We start from the raw sequence: 19,570 nt of genomic DNA on the forward strand, positions 1-19,570 counted from the left end.
ACCTGTGCTCTGTCCCAGCAACTCATAATTGCCCTATAATGACTCTGTGATGTCTCTTCAGAAGTGGAGAAGGGCCACGCAGGCCTTTCTTATCTTATAGTTTTCTACATTTCATGAATTGCATAAAAGAAGAATTTGTTCTCATGGAGCTGCCAGCCTAAAGTTGAATGAGCCTCTCCATACTCCACCTGGTCCTCAGATGACAAACATAACCTTGCACTAGAATCAAACTGAGCCTTCCAGAGGAAGGCTTCAGCATCTTCCATAACTAGTACTTTGTGAAGGTGATAATGAACACTTTTTAATGTTACAATTGGGGACAGTGAAGTGACAGAGCAGATGAAAGACTGGTCCTGGAGTCAAGAAGACATCATGAGTTCAGATCTGGCCTCAGACCCTTACTAGCTGTGTGACCCTGGGTGAGTCACTTAATCCAGTTTGTTTCCATTTCTTCATCGGAGGAATGAGCTGGAGAAGAAAATACCAAGAAAACCGCAAGTGGAGATCACAAAGAACTGAACGTGACTAAACAATAGCATCAAGAAAATGTTACAGTTAGTCCAGTTAAGTGGTGTCGGGAGAGAATGTTGCATTTAGAATCAGGAAGAGTTCAAATTTTTCCTAAGATACTTACTAACTACATGTCCCTGAACAACTTAATTAGCCTCTATCAGGTTCAATTTTCCCATCTGCAAAATAAGGATAATAATAACACCTACTACAGAGAGTTGTTATGAAGATCAAATGAGATAACATATGTAATTCATGCTGTAAACTTTAAAGTGCTATCTAATTGCTTTTGATTATTATTACAGTCATTAAATATTTTGAATGAATTAGTGTGACAATGAATTTAGATGATATAATGGAGGAGTTGTCCACTTGGAGTCAAGAAGACATAAGTTCAAATCCTTTCTCAAACATTTATAGCTCTCCAAACCTCAGAAAACCTCTTAGCCTTGGTTTCTTCTCCTGTAAAATGAGGCTAATTAAATAGTACCTATTTAGGATTAAATGAAAAAAAAAATATGTGTAAAGTGTTTTACAAGCTTTAAAGGCCTAAATTAATGTCAATTGTTATGATTGTGTTTGTTTTTTATTGATATATCCACCATCAAAATCTGAAATCTAGAATATCTATTTTCTAATAACAGTAAATCATGAATTTCATGTTGTGATAAAAGGAGAAAAATTTTGTGACATTTCAAACGACACTTATTGGCAAGAGTACCCAGTAAAGAACTATTTTCATTGTCCAAAAGTTCTCAACATGAAAGAGTTTGGATGTGCTTTTTGACCCAGAGGTACCAACAACCAGATCTCCATCTGACTTTAGCAGAAGCTCCATAGAATGGCCCCTTGACTCCTCTACAGTTACTTCTGGAATTGCACTGTGGGGTCAAGGGAATGTAGATTTGCATACTATCTCAGGAAGATGTGTCTCACCTTTTAATAACTATAAAATAAGCTTATGCCATAATTCAACACTGCCTTCTGATATCACAGGCCAAAACTATGAAAGCAAAAGCGGGTCAGTCAACTGAAAACCATGTATTTTAATCAGCTAGACTGGTTAAGAAACAGGCTTAGGTACAGCTAGGTTGTGCAGTGGATAGCAGCACCGGCCTGGAGTCAGAAGGACCTGAGTTCAAATTCAGCCTCAGACACTTAATAATTACCTAACCGTGTGACCTTGGGCAAGACACCCATTGCCTTGCAAAAACTGAAAAAGAACCCAAAAAAACAAAGAAGCAGGCTTAATCAAACTTAAAAAAGACTTAAAAACGCTAATCAGTGCAATGCCCTGCAATATCTATGCACATCTATGAGATGCAATATCTATGAGCATGTGCACATGTATATAAATATATAAATATATAAATATACATGTTATATACTCATATATACAATAGATGTATAATGTATCATATTATAAAAGCAAGGATTTTGTTTTTTTTCTTTTTCTTTTCCAATAGGGAGAGGTAGGGATACAAAAAATTGATATTTCTTAATTAAAAAGTTATCTTGATAGGTCCGTAGTCAGACAAGGTCATGTGGTGAATTCTCAAGAAGGAACTGAAAGATAGATTGGCCATTGCTAGCTATGTGACCATAAACTCTCTGCACTTCAAGGTCATCAGATTAGTGAATAATTAAGAATGATTTTTATGATGGAAAAGGAAGGTGATGGACAGGATGATCTCTCATTCCAGATCTAAGATTTTCTAACTTTCTAAATTTATAGTCTATAATCTGGACATCTGTGTGGCATTCAGTTTTTTGCCAAGGGGTAACAGAAGGACCCAACCTGAAGTCTAATTTGTTCTTCTTGCATGGAGGGCTAAGATCATATATCTTAGATCACATGGGGCTTGACTTTCCTGTCAGCAAGTTTCATTTTTGTAGTAGGCAGAATACTATACTGCTAGTGACATCAACAAAGATGTTTTTATAGGGATTATGTTGTATTCCCTAGGTTCTGGTTCTATTCAAACTGGACTTCTTGTATTTGGGGGAAGGGGACAGAATAAGTGGTATTTTAAAGAAGGCTTTCTCATCATTACTCAAAGTATGATGATCAAGAGAACTGAAAGATGACAAAATCCTATACATTTCTTGACTGCAGCCAGGTGGTGCAATGGGAGCACTGATCTTGAGGCAGGAAAACCTAAGTTCAAATCCAGTCTCAGGCATATGTGTCCCTAGGCAAGTCTCTGTTTACCTTGGTTTCCTCAACTGCAAAATGAGGATAATAATAAATAGTACCTTTTATTATCAGGGCTCACAGGTCTGTTGTGAGTATAAAATAAGATAATATATGTAAAGTATTTAGTACTTCCTGAAGGAGGGTATCCTTCTGGAAGGACATATCACCTTGAATGGACTGTAGCACAAGGTTAGTGAGAGGCATATACAGAACAACCTGCTGGTGGTATAAAGGGACAAATTCTCACCTGTTCATCCCCTTCCTGGAAAGAATCAGTGTCTGTCCCATCTGCTTCAGGTTTTCCACCTATGCCATTGAGAGAGGAACTGCTGTCACTTGTGCTCTCTTCCCGGGTTTGTGTGATGCTATGACTGGCAGGCCATGAAGAAACGAAAAGGCTAATATTATCAAAGTCTTCCTCATAGAATCTGTGCTCCCCATCTGCCTGTGGCACCTTGGCTGGATTGTAGGGCTTCAAGAAGGATGAGTATACATACCCTTTTGCAACTAGAAAGAAAGAAAAGAGAAGAAATAGGAACATTTTGAAAGGGCTTCTCTTTCCCCTTCTCCTCCTTCAGCTCTAAAGAACCATAGATCAAGAACTGGAAGGGGATCTTAGAATTCATCTAATTCAATCCCCTCATTTCACAAATGAAGAAACTGAAGTTCACAAAGGTTAAATGACTTGCTCAGAGACAAAGCAGAGTAAGCATCAGAGGTGGGATTTGAAACAATAGTTCTTTTTCCACTGTCCTTTCTGGGGACCTCTCCTGCATGATACTCACTTCCAGTGTCAACCAGCCACCTGCTCGTGCTACCCAAGGGATCCTTCTGCTCCATGGCAGCCACCAGGTCCCCTTCCAGAAGGTCAATGTCATGTTCCTGGGTAGCATTACATCTACGCTTTGCTTGGTAGAGAGCCTCCAGGCTGTAAGATGTTAGAAGCTGGGAGCGATGGTTTTCAGTCTGACGGGGCATCTCCGACTGGGGAGGGGAGTAGAGAAGTTGGATTTTTGTGAGAAAACAAAGATATGGATAATACATGGATGCTTTCCACCTCTTATCCAAGAAGTGCTAGCATATAAGTCTATAGACTATAAGGCATGAGATGTGCATTGTCAGGCATGGCAATTGTTTTGCTCGCATTCAGGGCCATCTCCAGTCATCCCAATTCATATCTGGCCACTGGACTCAGATGCCAGAGGAGAAAGTGAGACTAGGGACTTATACATAACCTCCCACTGAAAATCCAATACACTTGCTTGTCATGGCATCACCTCCATGATGTCATGGTCTCCTTTGAGAATGAAGGACAAAAAACAAATCCAGGGTGGCTAGATGGTGCAGTGGATAGAGCATCAGCCTTGGAGTCAGGAGTACCTGAGTTCAAATCTTGCCTCAGACACTTAATAATTACCTAGCTGTGTGGTCTTGGGCAAACCACTTAACCCCATTGCCTTGCAAAAAAAAATCCATACTTTACTAAAGGCAAAGAAGGTCCTTTTGGTTAGGATGGGAAGAGTCTTGAAAGTGGAGGCAGAAAAACAAATAAATAAAAAAATATTAATTGAAAAAAGTGAAAGCAGTAATTTTTTAAAACATTAATAAAACATTATCAAAAGTATTACAAGTTCTTTTCCTAGGTTGATGTGTTGTTTAGTTTTGTTAGAATGCATTTCTTTCTTTTTGTTTGTATTCTTTGTTATAAGAGATAACTTGTGATACAAAAAGGATGAAGAATACATTTTGGGGGTGGAGAGTGATAAGAAAAAACATGGATGAAAATTGAAAAAAATTTAAAATTCAAATAACAAATACTCTGCGATTGAATGGGAGCCCCCATCACTGAATTCTTCAAGCAAAAGATGGATAATTTCTCATATGTAATAACAGAGGAGGAGTTTTTGTTCAGGTATAGCTTGGACTGGTGGCCTCTGAGATTCCTAACATCTCTGTAATTTTCATTCTGTAAATTTTTTTTGGAGAACTGGGAGAAAAGGTTAATCTCAATCTCTTGAGATGCTATAAATGCAGTCATGCCTGGAACTGGGTTGGGGTAAGGTAAAAAGTGGTGGAAAGGCATGGTTTCTGAGGTCCCTTCCAGCCCCAAGATTCCAAAGCATTTATTAAACTCCTGTTATATGAAAAGCATTGTGATAAATCCTAGGGTTACAAAAAGAGGCAAAAGACAATCAATCCCTGGGCTCATGGACCTCACAAACAGATGGGGCAGTCAACATGCAAACACATTTGTATGAACATGTATAAATCCTGGCCCCAAAGCCTTGCTCCTCAAAGAAGACATGAACTCTGGGAAGTCCCACAAGCAGACATCACCACCGGCCATGCCAAACTCACCAAAGTGGGCACAGGTTTCTTCTTTTCAAAGCTCAGCTTCCTTTCAATAAAAGTTGCACTGTTGTCCTTTACAAAATTCAGGCTATGAACTTCTTCTATTACACGATTTTGAGCTTCACTGATGCTGGCTGGTAGCAATGATAACTGTAGAAGAGAACAGTAGTCCCAGAGCTCTGGTAAGTCCAGATGGCATGACACATGTTATAAACAGTAACAATGCCCATGCTAACTAAATCACTGTTAGCAGGCTGTGATAAGCAAATGCTACAAGAATAACATTTTAAACCCCCAAAAAGCCATGAAAAGAAACAATTCCCATAAAGTGGAAATCCTTAACCTTTTTTGTGGGTCATGTTCCCTCTGAGAGACTAGTGAAACCTAAGGACCCTGCACCAAATAATGGCTGTTACCTGCATTCTAATAGGAGGAAATGTTAAATGTGATCATCTACCTCCTATCCCTGAAATCTAGAAGAGAATGGATGGTGCATCTCTCACCCAAAGATTTAAGAACCCCATTCATAAGACATTCAACTCAACCATTTTGTCAAAACTATGAACTCCTTGTTTCTGTTTGACTCTTAATTTTTGACTGGGTAAGGTAGGGTAGGGACTAGATCTGCATTTTCATTGATTTAGGGAGTTTCCAGAGAAGTAAACTCCCTTTATTATTAAAGTCAGCCCTTCCTATACAACTTATATTCTTAGAGGTTCTTAGAGGATCAAACCTTGTCCATTCATGAAGCTTGCATGAATTTGTGGTGAATTTTAAGTATGAAATAAAGGAGTAAGTGTTGGGGAGATTTTAATTATAGACTACCATGGTGGTCTGCTTTCTTTTTTTTTGGGGGGGGGGGTTGTCAAGACCTATGAATTCATTGGTATAAGGAAGTGCCAGAGAGGAAACTTTCAGTGTCAAAGTATATTACCCACTGTAGTCTATTTTCTTAGAGAATTGCTCGAGGCACTGAAAAGTTAAATAACTTGCCTAGCTAGAATGTATCCAAAATACAATTTGAACCCAGATCATACTGACTTCACTCCTCCCCTTTCTTTTTTTGAAAGGCAGTGGGGTTAAATGACTTGCCCAAAGTCACACAGCTAGGTCATTATTAAGTATATGAGCTTGGATTTGACCAGGGCTGGTGCTCAATCCACTGAACCACCTAGCTGCTCCACTCTTACCCTTTCTTAACCTTCTCTTGAAATACTGGGCTGGTAGTCCAACTTAAAACGTTCCTAGCTGTGTGACCTCGGCCAACTCACTTAGCGACTGTTTAGCTCAATTTCTTCACTTGGGGATAATAATAGCTCCTATCTCACAATTTGTTTCGAGGAAGAAATGAGATGACATTGAGTCCATTGTCTGGAACATATCAGGGGCTTAATGTTTTTTTCATTTCCTTTCTTCTCTCCCTTCCTTCCTATACTTGTCCCCTACGTAAAAGACAACTAGAATACACTGATTTAGTTTTCCCAAGTTCACAAATGTGATTATCTAAAGAAACTTAGAATGAAATTAGTTTTTGATAAGGAAGCTTTCTAAGTTCACAGTGGATGTGAAGCTTTAGCAGCCCTTGTTTTGAATTCCTGACTGGGGAAATTAGAAGTACAACTGAGTAAGAAATGCTGCTCCCTGGAAAAGAGGGATTGAGATTATTAAAGAGTAGTAGGGTCTGAATCTTAGTCTTTTTTTTTTTTTTTTTAGGTTTTTGCAAGGCAAATGGGGTTAAGTGGCTTGCCCAAGGCCACACAGCTAGGTATTTATTAAGTGTCTGAGAGCAGATTTGAACCCAGGTACTCCTGACTCCAGGGCTGGTGCTTTAGGCATTGAGCCACTTAGCCACCACCATCTCTCAATCTCATGGAAACAAATTCCAAAATCTTGCACTCTTGAGGATATACCTTATGGACCACAGAACGCCTGCCCCACTTCCAACTACCATGATTGTGAATCTTATCCCTATTTTATAGATAAGGAAATTAAGGTTCAGAGAGTTTGAGTTACTTGCCCCTGGTCACACAGCTAAGTGCCAGAGCTAGGGTTTGAACTCAGATGTCTCTTGATCCTAAATTCAACACTTTCTAATAGGATAAAGAACTGAGAGTTAATTCTACCATAGAGGAAAAAAAGAACCCAAAAGATCTTATCTTCCCCTCACCTCCACCCCACAAATACAGGTTCTTCTCCCTGGGTAAGAACAAAAGCCTAACAAAGAATGGTTTGACATCCATCCACCCTCTGTTATTATACCGAGGTGGCCTCTTTGGATCTATAGCTTCATAGTGATGATTTAACATTTAAGACTTACTATGCATGAACAGAATGCAAAAGATAAACTGAAAATACTGATGCTATTAGGCTTGTCTGTGGCTGGGTTGGGCAATGGCCTTGCCATGGGGAAAAGATTTACAAGTGAAATACTAATGGGAATCAGAGCAAACATGAACTAGGAAACTCTTTTAACTGCTATTGGAAAGGGAGATAAGATTTTTAAAAATCTTCCTTTTCTGTAGTGATAGGGAAAAGGAGACAAACAACTGGGCTTTATTTCTCAGGCATAGTTTTTTGTTGTTGTTGTTGTTTAGGTTTTTGAAAGGTAAATGGGGTTAAGTGGCTTGCCCAAGGCCACACAGCTAGGTATTTATTAAGTGTCTGAGGCTGGATTTGAACCCAGGTACTCCTGACTCCAGGGCTCTATCCACTGCACCACCTAGCTGCCTCTCAGGTGTAGTTTCTAATAGCAGTTTCTAGCCCATGTAGAGAGAAAGAATCATCTTACTGGCATGCCTGTGGAATAAGGTTTCAGAGCCATGATCATCAGATCCCGAAGGAGGGTGATGAAACAGTAGAGACAATTCAGCAGGACTCGGCGGCCAGCTTGGTTGAACACCTGGAGCTCCTCCACCAGCTGAGCATTAAGAGCCTCATAGTCTTTCCTGGCCAGGTCGGAGTCATCCCCTGCCGAGCGCTGGAGGTAGCCATTGTAGTCCAGTAGCTTGTCATAGCGCTTCTGAATGAGTTTCTGGGGGCCTGGGAATAAGGACTGCAGGGCCGACAGTGGGGTCAGGACCAGCCTGTGTAAATGAGCCACCTGCCAAAGAGAAAGGAGATCGATTACAAGGAGAAGGACAGCCAATTACCATGTCTGGCTAGGTTCTCAAAGGGATTGGCCTGCTCCCTAGATGCTCCTGAGAAGTCAGTAAACAGGAAAAGGGGAAAAATAAGACTGATAATGAAATTAAAAGATGATAGCCTCTTATGTAGGCTTGATATGAGTTGGGGTGAGAGAATTAAAGGTCAATACAATGGTGAATTCCCATACCAATCCAGACCATTCCCAACACCTTGAACCCCACCCCCCCAGGAAAGTGGCGGGGGTAAGAAAGGAAGGGAGCAGAAGGGAAAATAGGAATAGGAAAGAATTAGGAGGCAACTAAAGTCCTCTGAAAAAAGAATGAGAATACTACTCCACTGAACCCCACTCCTCCCTCTTCTTTCCCTCACAGCTTTTCAAATTCTTCATGAACTGTGATTTTGAACTTTGAAATTCTCTCTTCTCACACTTCCAATCTTCTTTCCTTGCAGATCCATTTCTATATTCCTCATTCTCCTCCCTGCCCTAGCTATTTCTGAAGTTTAATACCCCTCCTAATTTCCTATTCTCTCCACCTCCATATACACCTCTCTCTACCACTAGCCATAATGTTTGTCCTTCATTCTTGAAGAAGACCATGACATCAGGGAGGTGATGCCATAACAGACACATGATTGGATTTGAGTGAAGGGAGCTGTGCTAAGTCACCAACTTTGCTTTCTCTTCTAGAACCATGTGGGTCCAGTGACCAGATATGGATCAGGATGACTGGAGATGGTCCTGGACAAGAGACAGTCAGGGTAAAGTGACTTGCCTAAGGTCACATAGCTAGTTAAGTGTCAAGTATCTGAGGTTGGATTCGAACTCAAGTTCTCCAAGGCCAGTACTCTATCCACTTTGCCATAAACATACCCTCTCCCATAAGATCTCAGCATCATGGGAAAGATCTTGGCAGAGGTGTTTTCCATTTTTTTTTGCCATTTCTGATAATGTTTGCAATAGAAACTGACCACAAAACAATTGCCTATTAAGATCCTCAGCTTTTTTCTACTCCCTTTTGACTCAATAATAAGATTGTATTGATGTTAAGAGCATCTGCCCTGAGGTCACTTTACATCATATTACATTGACTTCATGATGCACAGCCAAATCTCTACTGGCTTGTTACCCTAGGACTGGCCATACTCTCCTCCCTTTTCTTCTACTTCTGTTCTGAAGGATCCCTGGGGTTTGATATGCTGCCTTCCTTACTTTGATTTTGTTTACTTTGTGTCTTTTCTTGCAAAGGTTGTATCCAAAGGTTGTATATGTATAAAGAGGCAATGTGATCTGATGGAAAGAAACTCTGTAATGAGAGGTTCTCAGTTCAAACCCCACCTTCCTCTTTTACAATCTGTTTTATCTAGGTAAATTATTCAGTCCTCTGCCTGTCCATATCAGTAAAATGAAATGACTGAACTTGATGGTGTCAGAGGTCCCTTACACCTCTGAATCTTTGAACCTAGTAGGCTCATTACCATAAAATCGTAACATTAGACCTGGTATCTCTCTTTAATCCAGTACACAACCCCAGGGAAGCAGCACCTGCCACAGCTGGCTGCATCAATTATGTTTAATGGCTCCTGCTAGCTTTGCCTGGTACTCTCAGAAAATCTGTAGGAAAGGGGGAAACCAATCTCTTATTGGCATCAGGCAACATAGGCAATGCTGATTAAGATTTGATTACTAGCAGGAGGAATAATCAATATGTATCTCCATGGAGTGGAATGTGTCCTTTGGCCAAGGGAAAATTTTATGTAATTTGTCTGAGATAAATTACTGTGTTCGTGTCTTGTCTGGAGCTTGCAGATAATGTAATTATAGTAACATTTCCTATCTCTTCCAAGTGACCTATAGACATGAACATCTGATACACCAGGAAATAGGGAAATGGCCTACTGTTGGAACTAATTGGGATCAAATCAATGATGGTACCCTAGACACCTCCTTTGCTGAATTATAGTCATCACCTAATAATCACATAGGCACCAGGGAAATAGAAATAGCCTAAAGGCCTTATCTGTAGCAAACCACAGTTCATATTATTTATTAGATATCCACTCTCATTTCATCATCTATTTGTCTATATGCACATATCCCTAAAGATAATATATAAAATTATTATTCTTACGCAGCAAAGTAATTAAGAACTGGTGGACTTTAGACTCACTGATGATCATGCAGGGAAGGGAGAGAGTGTTTAATTTTGCTGTCCATGGAATGGATCTTTCCAGTGAATAGGTTTGAGGTAGTACAGAAGAAAAGTGAATCTGTGGACAATTCTGTGGAATATGATAGTACCTATGGGCCTACACATAAAAGTCTTGTAAAACTTTTGCTATTAACCAAAAATAGTGACTCAAACATCCTCTAAGGAAATGGGATCAAATTCAAGTCAAAATGATCCTCTCAAGGTCACATGTTAATTTTGAAAACTCCAAATTAACATTATCTACATGTTATTGTATTTTTATTTATTTTGTTAAAAATTTCCAATTACACTTTCATTTGGTTCAGGGACACTCAGAAGCTTTGTGACCCCTTGCTCCTGCTTGACACCTCTGACCCAGGACAATAAAGCTTGTGTTTCTGCATAGAGCTTCATGATCCCAAATTTGTCTTATTTTGATTATCTTATTCGACTCTTGCCCTTTAAGGTAGGAGGTGCAAATATTGCTTTACTAATTTATAGTTGAGGAAACATGTTTTCAACTGAGAAAAAAGAGACAGAAAAAGAAATGTCCACATATGCCAATACAATTATGCTTTTAAAATAGCTAAGTATATAAACCATGTGAACTTCATATGAGATAATAAATTATCAAAATGGATAGAGGTGTGACCTTTAAATCAAGGAAAACTACATTATTTAAGTCCTAACTCTTACCTACACCTACCTGTGGCCTTGAGAAAGTCACTTGGCCTCTTAATTTCCCAGGTGATACTCAAAGGACATTAACCTTTTTGTATATCCTGGATCCCCTTTGGAAATCTGGTGAAGTTTATGAATCCCTTATAAAAATACAGTCTTTAAGTGCATAAAAATCTTGAAAAATTACAAAAGAAATTAATTATATTGAAATACAGTTATCAAAATATTTTATTAAAAAGCCTAGCTTATAATCCCTATGTTAGGAACTACCTATTCTAAAACTATAAATTTTAGAACAGTTGATTCCCCCAACAAAAACATAAATTCAACTGACTAAACATAATTACTCACAGAACCACATGAATAAATTAAATGTAGTTAAAATAATTTAAATTAAAATTGGTTTTTATCTTAAAATCTATAATCAGCATACATATAAAAATTAAATTTTCATATAAATATATATATGTATTCAAGATATATGGGCATTTATTTTTCACAAAATTTTGTTATTTTAAGGGGGGGGAGCATTTGGACTTGGAGCCCAAATAGATACGAGTTGAAATGAGAGATACAAGTTGAAATACAAGATACAAGAAATCGTACTTCTGACTCCCACTATGTGAGCTGACAAGTCACTTAACCTCTTTCAATCTCTACTTCCTCAGCTATAAAATGGATATAATTCTAGCTCCTGTGTCATTATATTATTGTGATAATTGAATGAAATGATGCAAGTAAATATTTTGTTAGCATTATGTGATTTATGAATGTCAGCTATTATTTGCTGTTTTTATCTTTCCATCTCCCCCCACTCCATTTTACATTCCAGGCATATCAGTCTGTTTCAATATTCCATCTTCAGTCTATGTTCCTTTGCTAGGTTATTATTCCCCATTCTGTCCCTTTTTACCTCTGTTTCTTGTTGCATCCTCTTATTAGTGACCTTTACTGATACTCTGAATTGCTAGTGCTCTCATTATCCCACCCCCATGTTATACCATTCTTGGTAAGTTTTATATGTTTTGTCTTTATTTATTTGTGTCCTAACCCTACCCCAGCAAACTATAAGTTTCTTGAGAAGAACTGTATTATTTTTGTATTTGCTTTTTTAGTGCCTGTCACAGAACATGCTTAATAAATTCTCAAATCAAATAAAATTAGTATATACTAAAATAAAGAATTACCAACTTCTTTTTTTTAAGTGGGTCAAAACTATTTTTGCCCATGTTGGAAATGCAGTGGTCCAGTTCCGCTGCTGATAGACATAGAAGTTTAGACCTGCTCTGTTTCTGACCTGGGCTTGTTCACCCTTCCTTAGACAGGTCTCCTACTCCCAAGGGTTTACCATACTGTAATAGACTTAGTATAGATGCCCAATGAGCTTCAGATCTACTACAGCTCAGAAGTCTTTAGGTCTAATATTCCACAAGCCTAGGTTCCTCACACCCTGCTCCTCCCACCCCAGCATCAGGGATTCTAGTCAGGTGTCACCATGACAGTATCCCATTACCAATGTTAAAAGAGCCTACTATAAAAGATTATATGATTTTCTCCTATTTTAATGTACAAGTAATCTAAGTGCTCTCTCATGGAAATGATAAATCGTTCTAATACTACTTTTGTAAGATTTAACTTTTGTAGGGGGAGCAGAGCCAGGATGAAGGAGTAGAGGCAGGAGCTCCCTCAATCTCCCCCCGCCTCCCAGACTAGTCCAAACACCTTTAAATAATGACTATAAAACAATTCTAGAGTGGCAGAACCCACAAAAAGACTGAGCAAAACAATTTTCTAGTCCAAAACAACTTGGAAGGTGAGTGAGGAGGGTCTGTTGGATTATAAAGGGCCTGCAGCACAACCCAGGCTGCACCAGAGCAAACCTGGTTCCAGTCATCCAGGAACAGCCTGCAGGGCACCTGGTGGGAGGGGGGAGGGGTATTTCCAGACCTTTCAGCCCAGGGACTTCCAAGGACAATTTAGAAAGTCAGCAGGGAAAACTGCTGCACGAGAGTGAGATGAAAGCCCAATCCAATGCAGACCTCAGTGCAGCCCCAGCTCTGGGGGTCCAGGAAAAGGCCTGGGGAGCCACTGGGCAGGAAATCACCTGGCAGCTGCTTCCAGAGTGCTCAGTCCACAGATGGTAAGCATAGCAGGGACCTTCCACCCAGCTCGAGGGCAGAAGGGAGTGCTAGTAGTCATCCATAGACCAGAGCACAAGCCAGAAAAACAGTCAGAGCCTTTCATAAAACTTGGAGGTATTGAAGCCCCTGGATATTGTCTCCGCAAACAGTTGCAAAAACCCTCAAAAATTTGGGACAATGCATCCTCCACTCTTAAAGCAGAGCCCCACATTAACAAAGAAGTTATAGAATGGGAAAATGACCAAACAAGAGAAGAAAAAGAATTTGTCCATCAATAATTTGGTACTATGGAAGACAAAAATACACACCCAGAAGATTCCAAAGTCAACCCTTCTGTATCCAAAGCCTCTAAGCAAAATATGAATTGGTCTCAGGTTATGGAAGAGCTCAAAATTATTTTGAAAATAAAGTAAGGGAGGTAGAAGAAAAATTGGGAAGAAAAATGAGAGCGATGCAGGAAAATCATGAAAACCAAGTCAGTAGCTTGGTGAAAAAATAAAGAAGAAAATAGCACCTTAAGAATATAAATTGGTCTCCAGCCCAGAAAGACTTCCTTGAAGAAATCAGGAAGGGGTTTAAAAATCAATTGCAATATTGGGAAAAGAAACTCAAGAGAAAATTAACACCTTGCAAGAGAAAATTAACATCTTGCAACAAGAAAACAAATCCTTGGAAAATACAATTGGACAAATACAAAATGAGAATAATTCTCTCAGATCTTCAATTGGGCAAATGAAAAAGAAAATGATTCTTTCAAATCCTCAATTGGGCAAATGCAAAAAGAAAATAGCTCTCCCAAAACTACACTTGAGTAAATGGAAAATTACTTCAGAAATAGAATTGACTAACTGGAAAAGGAGTTGCAAATGATAAATGAAGAAAATTCTTCTCTAAAAATAGTAATGAAATCAGCAGAAACTAATGACTTCATGAGACAACAAGATTGTGTTAAACAAAACCAAAAGATCAAAAAATAGAAGAAAATGTAAAATACCTCATCACCAAAACCACTGACCTCAAGAATGGATCAAGAAGGAAGAACCTGAGAATTATAGACCTTGCTAAAACCACTGAAGAGAAAAAGAAGCCTGGACTTAATACAGGATTTAGTGATGGAAACTTGCTCTGATATCATGGAACCAGAGGGCAAAATAGTTTGAAAGAATACATTGATCCCCTCTGGAAAGAGATCCTAAAATGAAAACACCAAGAAATGTTGTGGCCAAATTCCAGCACTATCAGATAAAAGAAAAAATTCTAAAAGCAGCCAGAAAGAAAAAAATTTAAATGCCAAGGAGCCACAGTAAGAATTCTGTAGGACCTGACCACAGCAACATTAAGAGATGGAAAGGCCTGGAATGAGATATTCCAAAGAGCAAGGGAGCTTGGAATGCAGCCATGAATCCACTATCTGGCAAAGCTAAGCCTTCTCTTCCAGGGGAAAAGATAGACATTTAATTAAATGGGAGACTTCCAATATTTCATGATGAAAAGATCAGAGCTAAATAGAAAATTTGGACATCAAACAGGAGGCTCAAGAGACACAAGAAAAGGTTAAAAAAGGGTGAAGGGAAAAAATACTATCTAATAAGATGAAACTGTCTATACATCCACTTGGGAGAAAGTCTCATAACACTTGAGAATTGTAACTCTATTAGCCAGAAGTGAGGGACACTCATAACTTTTCTGTGACTCAGATAGAATTATTTAAAATCAATGCCTCTATGAAAAGGGGAACAGGAATGAGATGGGAGGATGAAGGAGACTGAATGGGATAAATCTCATTACATCAAGAGGTACAATAGACCTATTATAATTGAGGGGAAGAAGGTAAGAGATGGGAACCACCTGAAACTTCTTCTCATCAGACTTGGCTTAAAGTTAACTTAGACACACTCAGTTAAGTTAAGAAACTTATCTTACCTTCAAGCATTAAAAGGGGAAAGGGGGATGGTAGGATGAGGAGGGGGAGAAAAAGGGGAACTAACAGAAAGAAGGGAAGAAGGGGAAAAGGGAAAGTGGAAAGAAAGGGGAGAGGGTTGATATGAGAGAGCAAACACACTGAAGGTGGTGGTATTCAGAAACAAAACACTAGAAAATGGATAAAGGGAAAAAGGGGGAAAAATAAAAACAGAAGGAAGATAGCAATGGAGGGCAATAAAGAGTTAGTAATTATAATTTTGAATGTGAATGGGATGGACTCTCCCTTAAATCATAAGTGAATACCAGATTGGATTAAAAACCAGAATCCTACAATATGCTGCTTACAAGAAATTCATTTGAAGCAGAGAGATATACAAGCAAAGGTAAAAGGTTGGAGGAAAATATATTTTGCTTCAGCTGAAATGAAAAAAGCAGGAGTAGCAATCCTTATTTCAGACAAAGCAGCTGCAAAAATAGATAGCTTTAAAAGAGTTAAGGAAGGAAATTATATCCTCCTAAAAAGGTACCATAGACAATAAAGTAATTTCAATACTAAATATGTATGCACCAATGGTACAGCTTCCAAATTCTTAGAGGAGAAGTTGAAAGAGCTACGAGAAGGCATAGATAGCAAAACTCTATTAGTGGGAGACCTCAACCTCTCATTCTCAGATTTAAGTAAATCTAATCATAAAATAAACAAGAAAGAAATTAAGAAGGTAAATAGATTCTTAGAAAACCTAGATATGATAGACCTATGGAGGAAATTGAACAGGGATAGAAAGAAATATACTTTTTTCTGCAACACATGGCAATTACACAAAAATTGAGCATGCACTATGGCATAAAAACCTAATGATCAGTTGCAGAAAGGCAGAAATAGTGAATACATCTTTCTCAGATCATAACACAATAAAAATCACATGCAATACTGGGCCAAGGAGATATACACCCAGAACTAATTGGAAGCTAAATAATCTCATTTTAAAGAATGAATGGATTAAGCAACAAATTATAGAAAGAATTAATTATTTCATCCTAGATAATGACAGCAATGAAAAAAAAATTACGGGATTCACTCAAGGTGGTGGTCAGGGAATTTATTATATCTTTAAATGCTTACATGAACAAATTAGAGAAAGAGAAAATCAATGAACTAAATACACAACTAAAAATTTAGAGAGAGAACAAAGTAAAACCCCCCAATTAAATGCCAAATTAGAAATTCTAAAAATTAAAGGAGAAAATAATAAAATCAAATGCAAGAAAACTAGTGAATGAATAAATGAAACCAAGAGCTGGTTTTATGACAAAAAACAATAAAATTGCTAAACCTCTGGTCAATTTGATTAAAAAAAGAAAGAAGAAAACAAAACTGCTAGTATCATAAATGAAAAAGGTGAACTCACCACCAATGAGGAGGAAAGTAAAGTAATAATTTCAAATTATTTTTTCCCAACTCTATCCCAATTAATTTGACAATCTAAGTGAAATCAATGAATATTTACAAAAATATAAATTGCCCAGAATAAATGAAGAGGAAATTAAAAAAAAACTAAATAATCTTATCTCAGAAAAAGAAATTCAACAAGCCATTATTGAACTCCCTAAGAAAAAATCTCCAGAGCCAGATGGATTCACAAGTGAATTCTATCAAACATTTAAGGAACACTTGGTTCCAATTCTATATAAACTCTTTGGAAATATAGGGAAAGATGGAACTCTGCCTAACTCTTTCTATGACACCAATATGGTGCCGATACTGAAACCAGAAAAAACTTTAAACAGAGAAAGAAAATTATAGACTTATCTCCCTGCTGAATATAGATGCAAAAATCTTAAATAAAATCTTAGCATAATGATTACAACAAGTTATCAGTGGGATAATACATTATGATCAAGAAGGATTTATCCCAGGAATGCAAGGTTGGTTCAATTTTAGGAAAACTGTTAGTATAATTACTTATATCAATAACATACCTATCAGAAATCATATGATCATATCAATAAATACTGAAAAAGCTTTTGACAAAATACAGCACCATTCCTACTAAAAACATTACAGAGTGTAGGAATAAATGGATTGCTCCTCAGAATAATAAGGAGTATCTATCTGAAACCATCAACAAGCATTATATGCTATGGAGATAGGCTAGAGGCATTTCCAATAAGATCAGGAGTGAAACAAGGATGCCCATTATCACCACTACTATTCATTATCATATTACAAATGTTAGCTTCAGCAATAAGAGAAGAAAAAGAAATTGAAGGAATTACAACTGGGAAGGAAGAGACAAAACTCTCACTCTTTGTAGATGACATGATGGTATATCTAGAGAATCCCAAAAAGTCTTCTAAAAAATTGCTAGAAATTACTACTAACTTTATCAAAGTAGCAGGATAAAAAATGAACCCTCTTAAATCTCTCTCTCTCTCTCTCTCTCTCTCTCTCTCTCTCTCTATATATATATATATATATATATATATATATATATATATATATATATATATCTAGCAAGATACAGCAGAAAGTGCTAGAAAGAGAAATTCCATTCAAAGTAACTTCAGAAAATATAAAATACCTGGGAGTCTACCCACCAAGGCAGTCTCAAAACCTTTTTGAAAACAATTACAAAACTCTTCTCACACAATTAAAATCAGATTTAAATAACTGGGCAAACATCAACTGCTTATGGATAGGTCAAGCCAATATAATAAAAATGAAAATTCTACCAAAACTAAACTACTTGTTAAGCGCCCTACCAGTCAAAATTCCAAAACTCTACTTTAATGAGTTAGAAAAAGTTGTAAGTAAATTTATATAGAGAAATAAAAAGTCAAGAATTTCCAGGGATTCGATGAAAAAAAGTGCAAAAGAAGGTGGCTTAGCCTTACCAGATCTATTTTTATATTATAAAGCAATTGTCTGGTATTAGCTAAGAAATGGAGTGGTGGATCAGTGGAATAGACTAGGTGCAATAGTCTGAAATGATTATAGTAATCTGCTGTTTGATAAACCCAAAGAATACAGCTATTGGGATAAAAACTCTCTCTTTGATAAAAACTACTGGGAAAATTGGAAGGTAGTACGGAAGAAACTTAGATTAGACCAACACCTCACACCCTATACCAAGATAAGATTAAAATGGCTGCACAATTTAGACATAAAAAATGTTATAAGCAAACTGGAAGATCAAGGAGTAGTTTACCTGTCAGATCTATGGAAAGGGAAGTAGTTTATGACCAAGGGAGAGATGGATAATATCATTAAAAACAAACTAGATAATTTTGATTAAATTAAATTAAAAATCTTTTGCACAGACAAAACCACTGAAATGAAGATCAAAAGAAATTTAGTAAATTCGGAAACAATCTTTACAACTAATGACTCTGAAAAAGGACTCATTTCTAAAATATACAGAGAACTGAGTCAAATTTAAAAAACAAAACCCAACCCATCCTCCAATTGACAAATGGTCAAAGGATATGCAAAGGTAATTTACAACTGAGGAAATCAAAGAAATCCATAGTCATATGAAAAATTGCTCCAAATCATTACTTATTAGAGAAATACAAATTAAAGCATCTCTGAGGTACCATCTCATACCTCTCAGATTGGCCAATATGACCAGAAAGGACAATGATCAATGATGGAAGGGATGTGAGAAATCTGGGACACTAATACATTGTTGGTGGAGCTGTGAACTCATCCAACCTTTCTGGAGGGCCATTTGGTATTAGCCCAAAGGGCAACAAAAGTATGCATACGCTTTGATCCAACAATACCACTACTGGGTCTAAACCCTGAAGAGATGATGAACAAGGGTAAAAACATCAATTGTACCAAAATATTCATAACAGCCCTGTTTGTGGTGGCAAAGAATTGGAAATTAAATGAATTTCCTTCAATTGGGGAATGGCTTAACAAACTGTGGGATATATAAATATATATATATAAATATATATATATATATATATATATATATATATATATATATATATATATATATATGATGGAATACTACTGTTCTATTAGAAACCAGGAGGGATGGGAATTCAGGGAAGCCTGGAAGGATTTGCATAAACTGATGCTGAGCAATATTAGCAGACCCGGAAAAATATTGTACACCCTAACAGCAACATAGGGGTGATGATCAGCCTTGATGGACTTGCTCATTCCATCAGTGCAACAACCAGAGACAATTTTGGGCTATCTGCAATGGAGAATACCATCTGTATCCAGTGAAAGAATTGTGGAGTTTGAACAAAGACCAAAGACTATTACCTTCAAATTAGAAAAAAAATCCATTATATTATTATGTAATTTTGATATCTCATACTTTATTTTTATTCCTTAAGGATATGATTTCTCTCTCATCTCACTTAACTGAAATAAATGTATACCATAGAAACAATGTAAAGACTAACAGAAT

General features: G+C 37.4%; 1 protein-coding gene across 4 annotated transcripts in view; it reads right to left on the reverse strand.

The window, feature by feature from the left end:
- ARHGEF38 (Rho guanine nucleotide exchange factor 38) overlaps positions 1-19,570 on the reverse strand; it is a 152,140-nt gene that overhangs the window by 13,009 nt on the left and 119,561 nt on the right. For all 4 annotated transcript variants that reach the window (XM_074228763.1, XM_074228765.1, XM_074228764.1 and 1 more), the window contains 4 exons: positions 7,848-8,159; positions 5,066-5,209; positions 3,493-3,691; positions 2,955-3,214 (listed from right to left, as the gene is read on the reverse strand). In XM_074228763.1, coding sequence (XP_074084864.1) covers positions 2,955-3,214; positions 3,493-3,691; positions 5,066-5,209; positions 7,848-8,159 — 915 coding nt within the window. The remainder of the gene's footprint in view (positions 1-2,954; positions 3,215-3,492; positions 3,692-5,065; positions 5,210-7,847; positions 8,160-19,570) is intronic.

Source organism: Macrotis lagotis, chromosome 3 (genome assembly GCF_037893015.1).
Source record: "Macrotis lagotis isolate mMagLag1 chromosome 3, bilby.v1.9.chrom.fasta, whole genome shotgun sequence".
Lineage (NCBI taxonomy): Eukaryota > Metazoa > Chordata > Mammalia > Peramelemorphia > Peramelidae > Macrotis > Macrotis lagotis.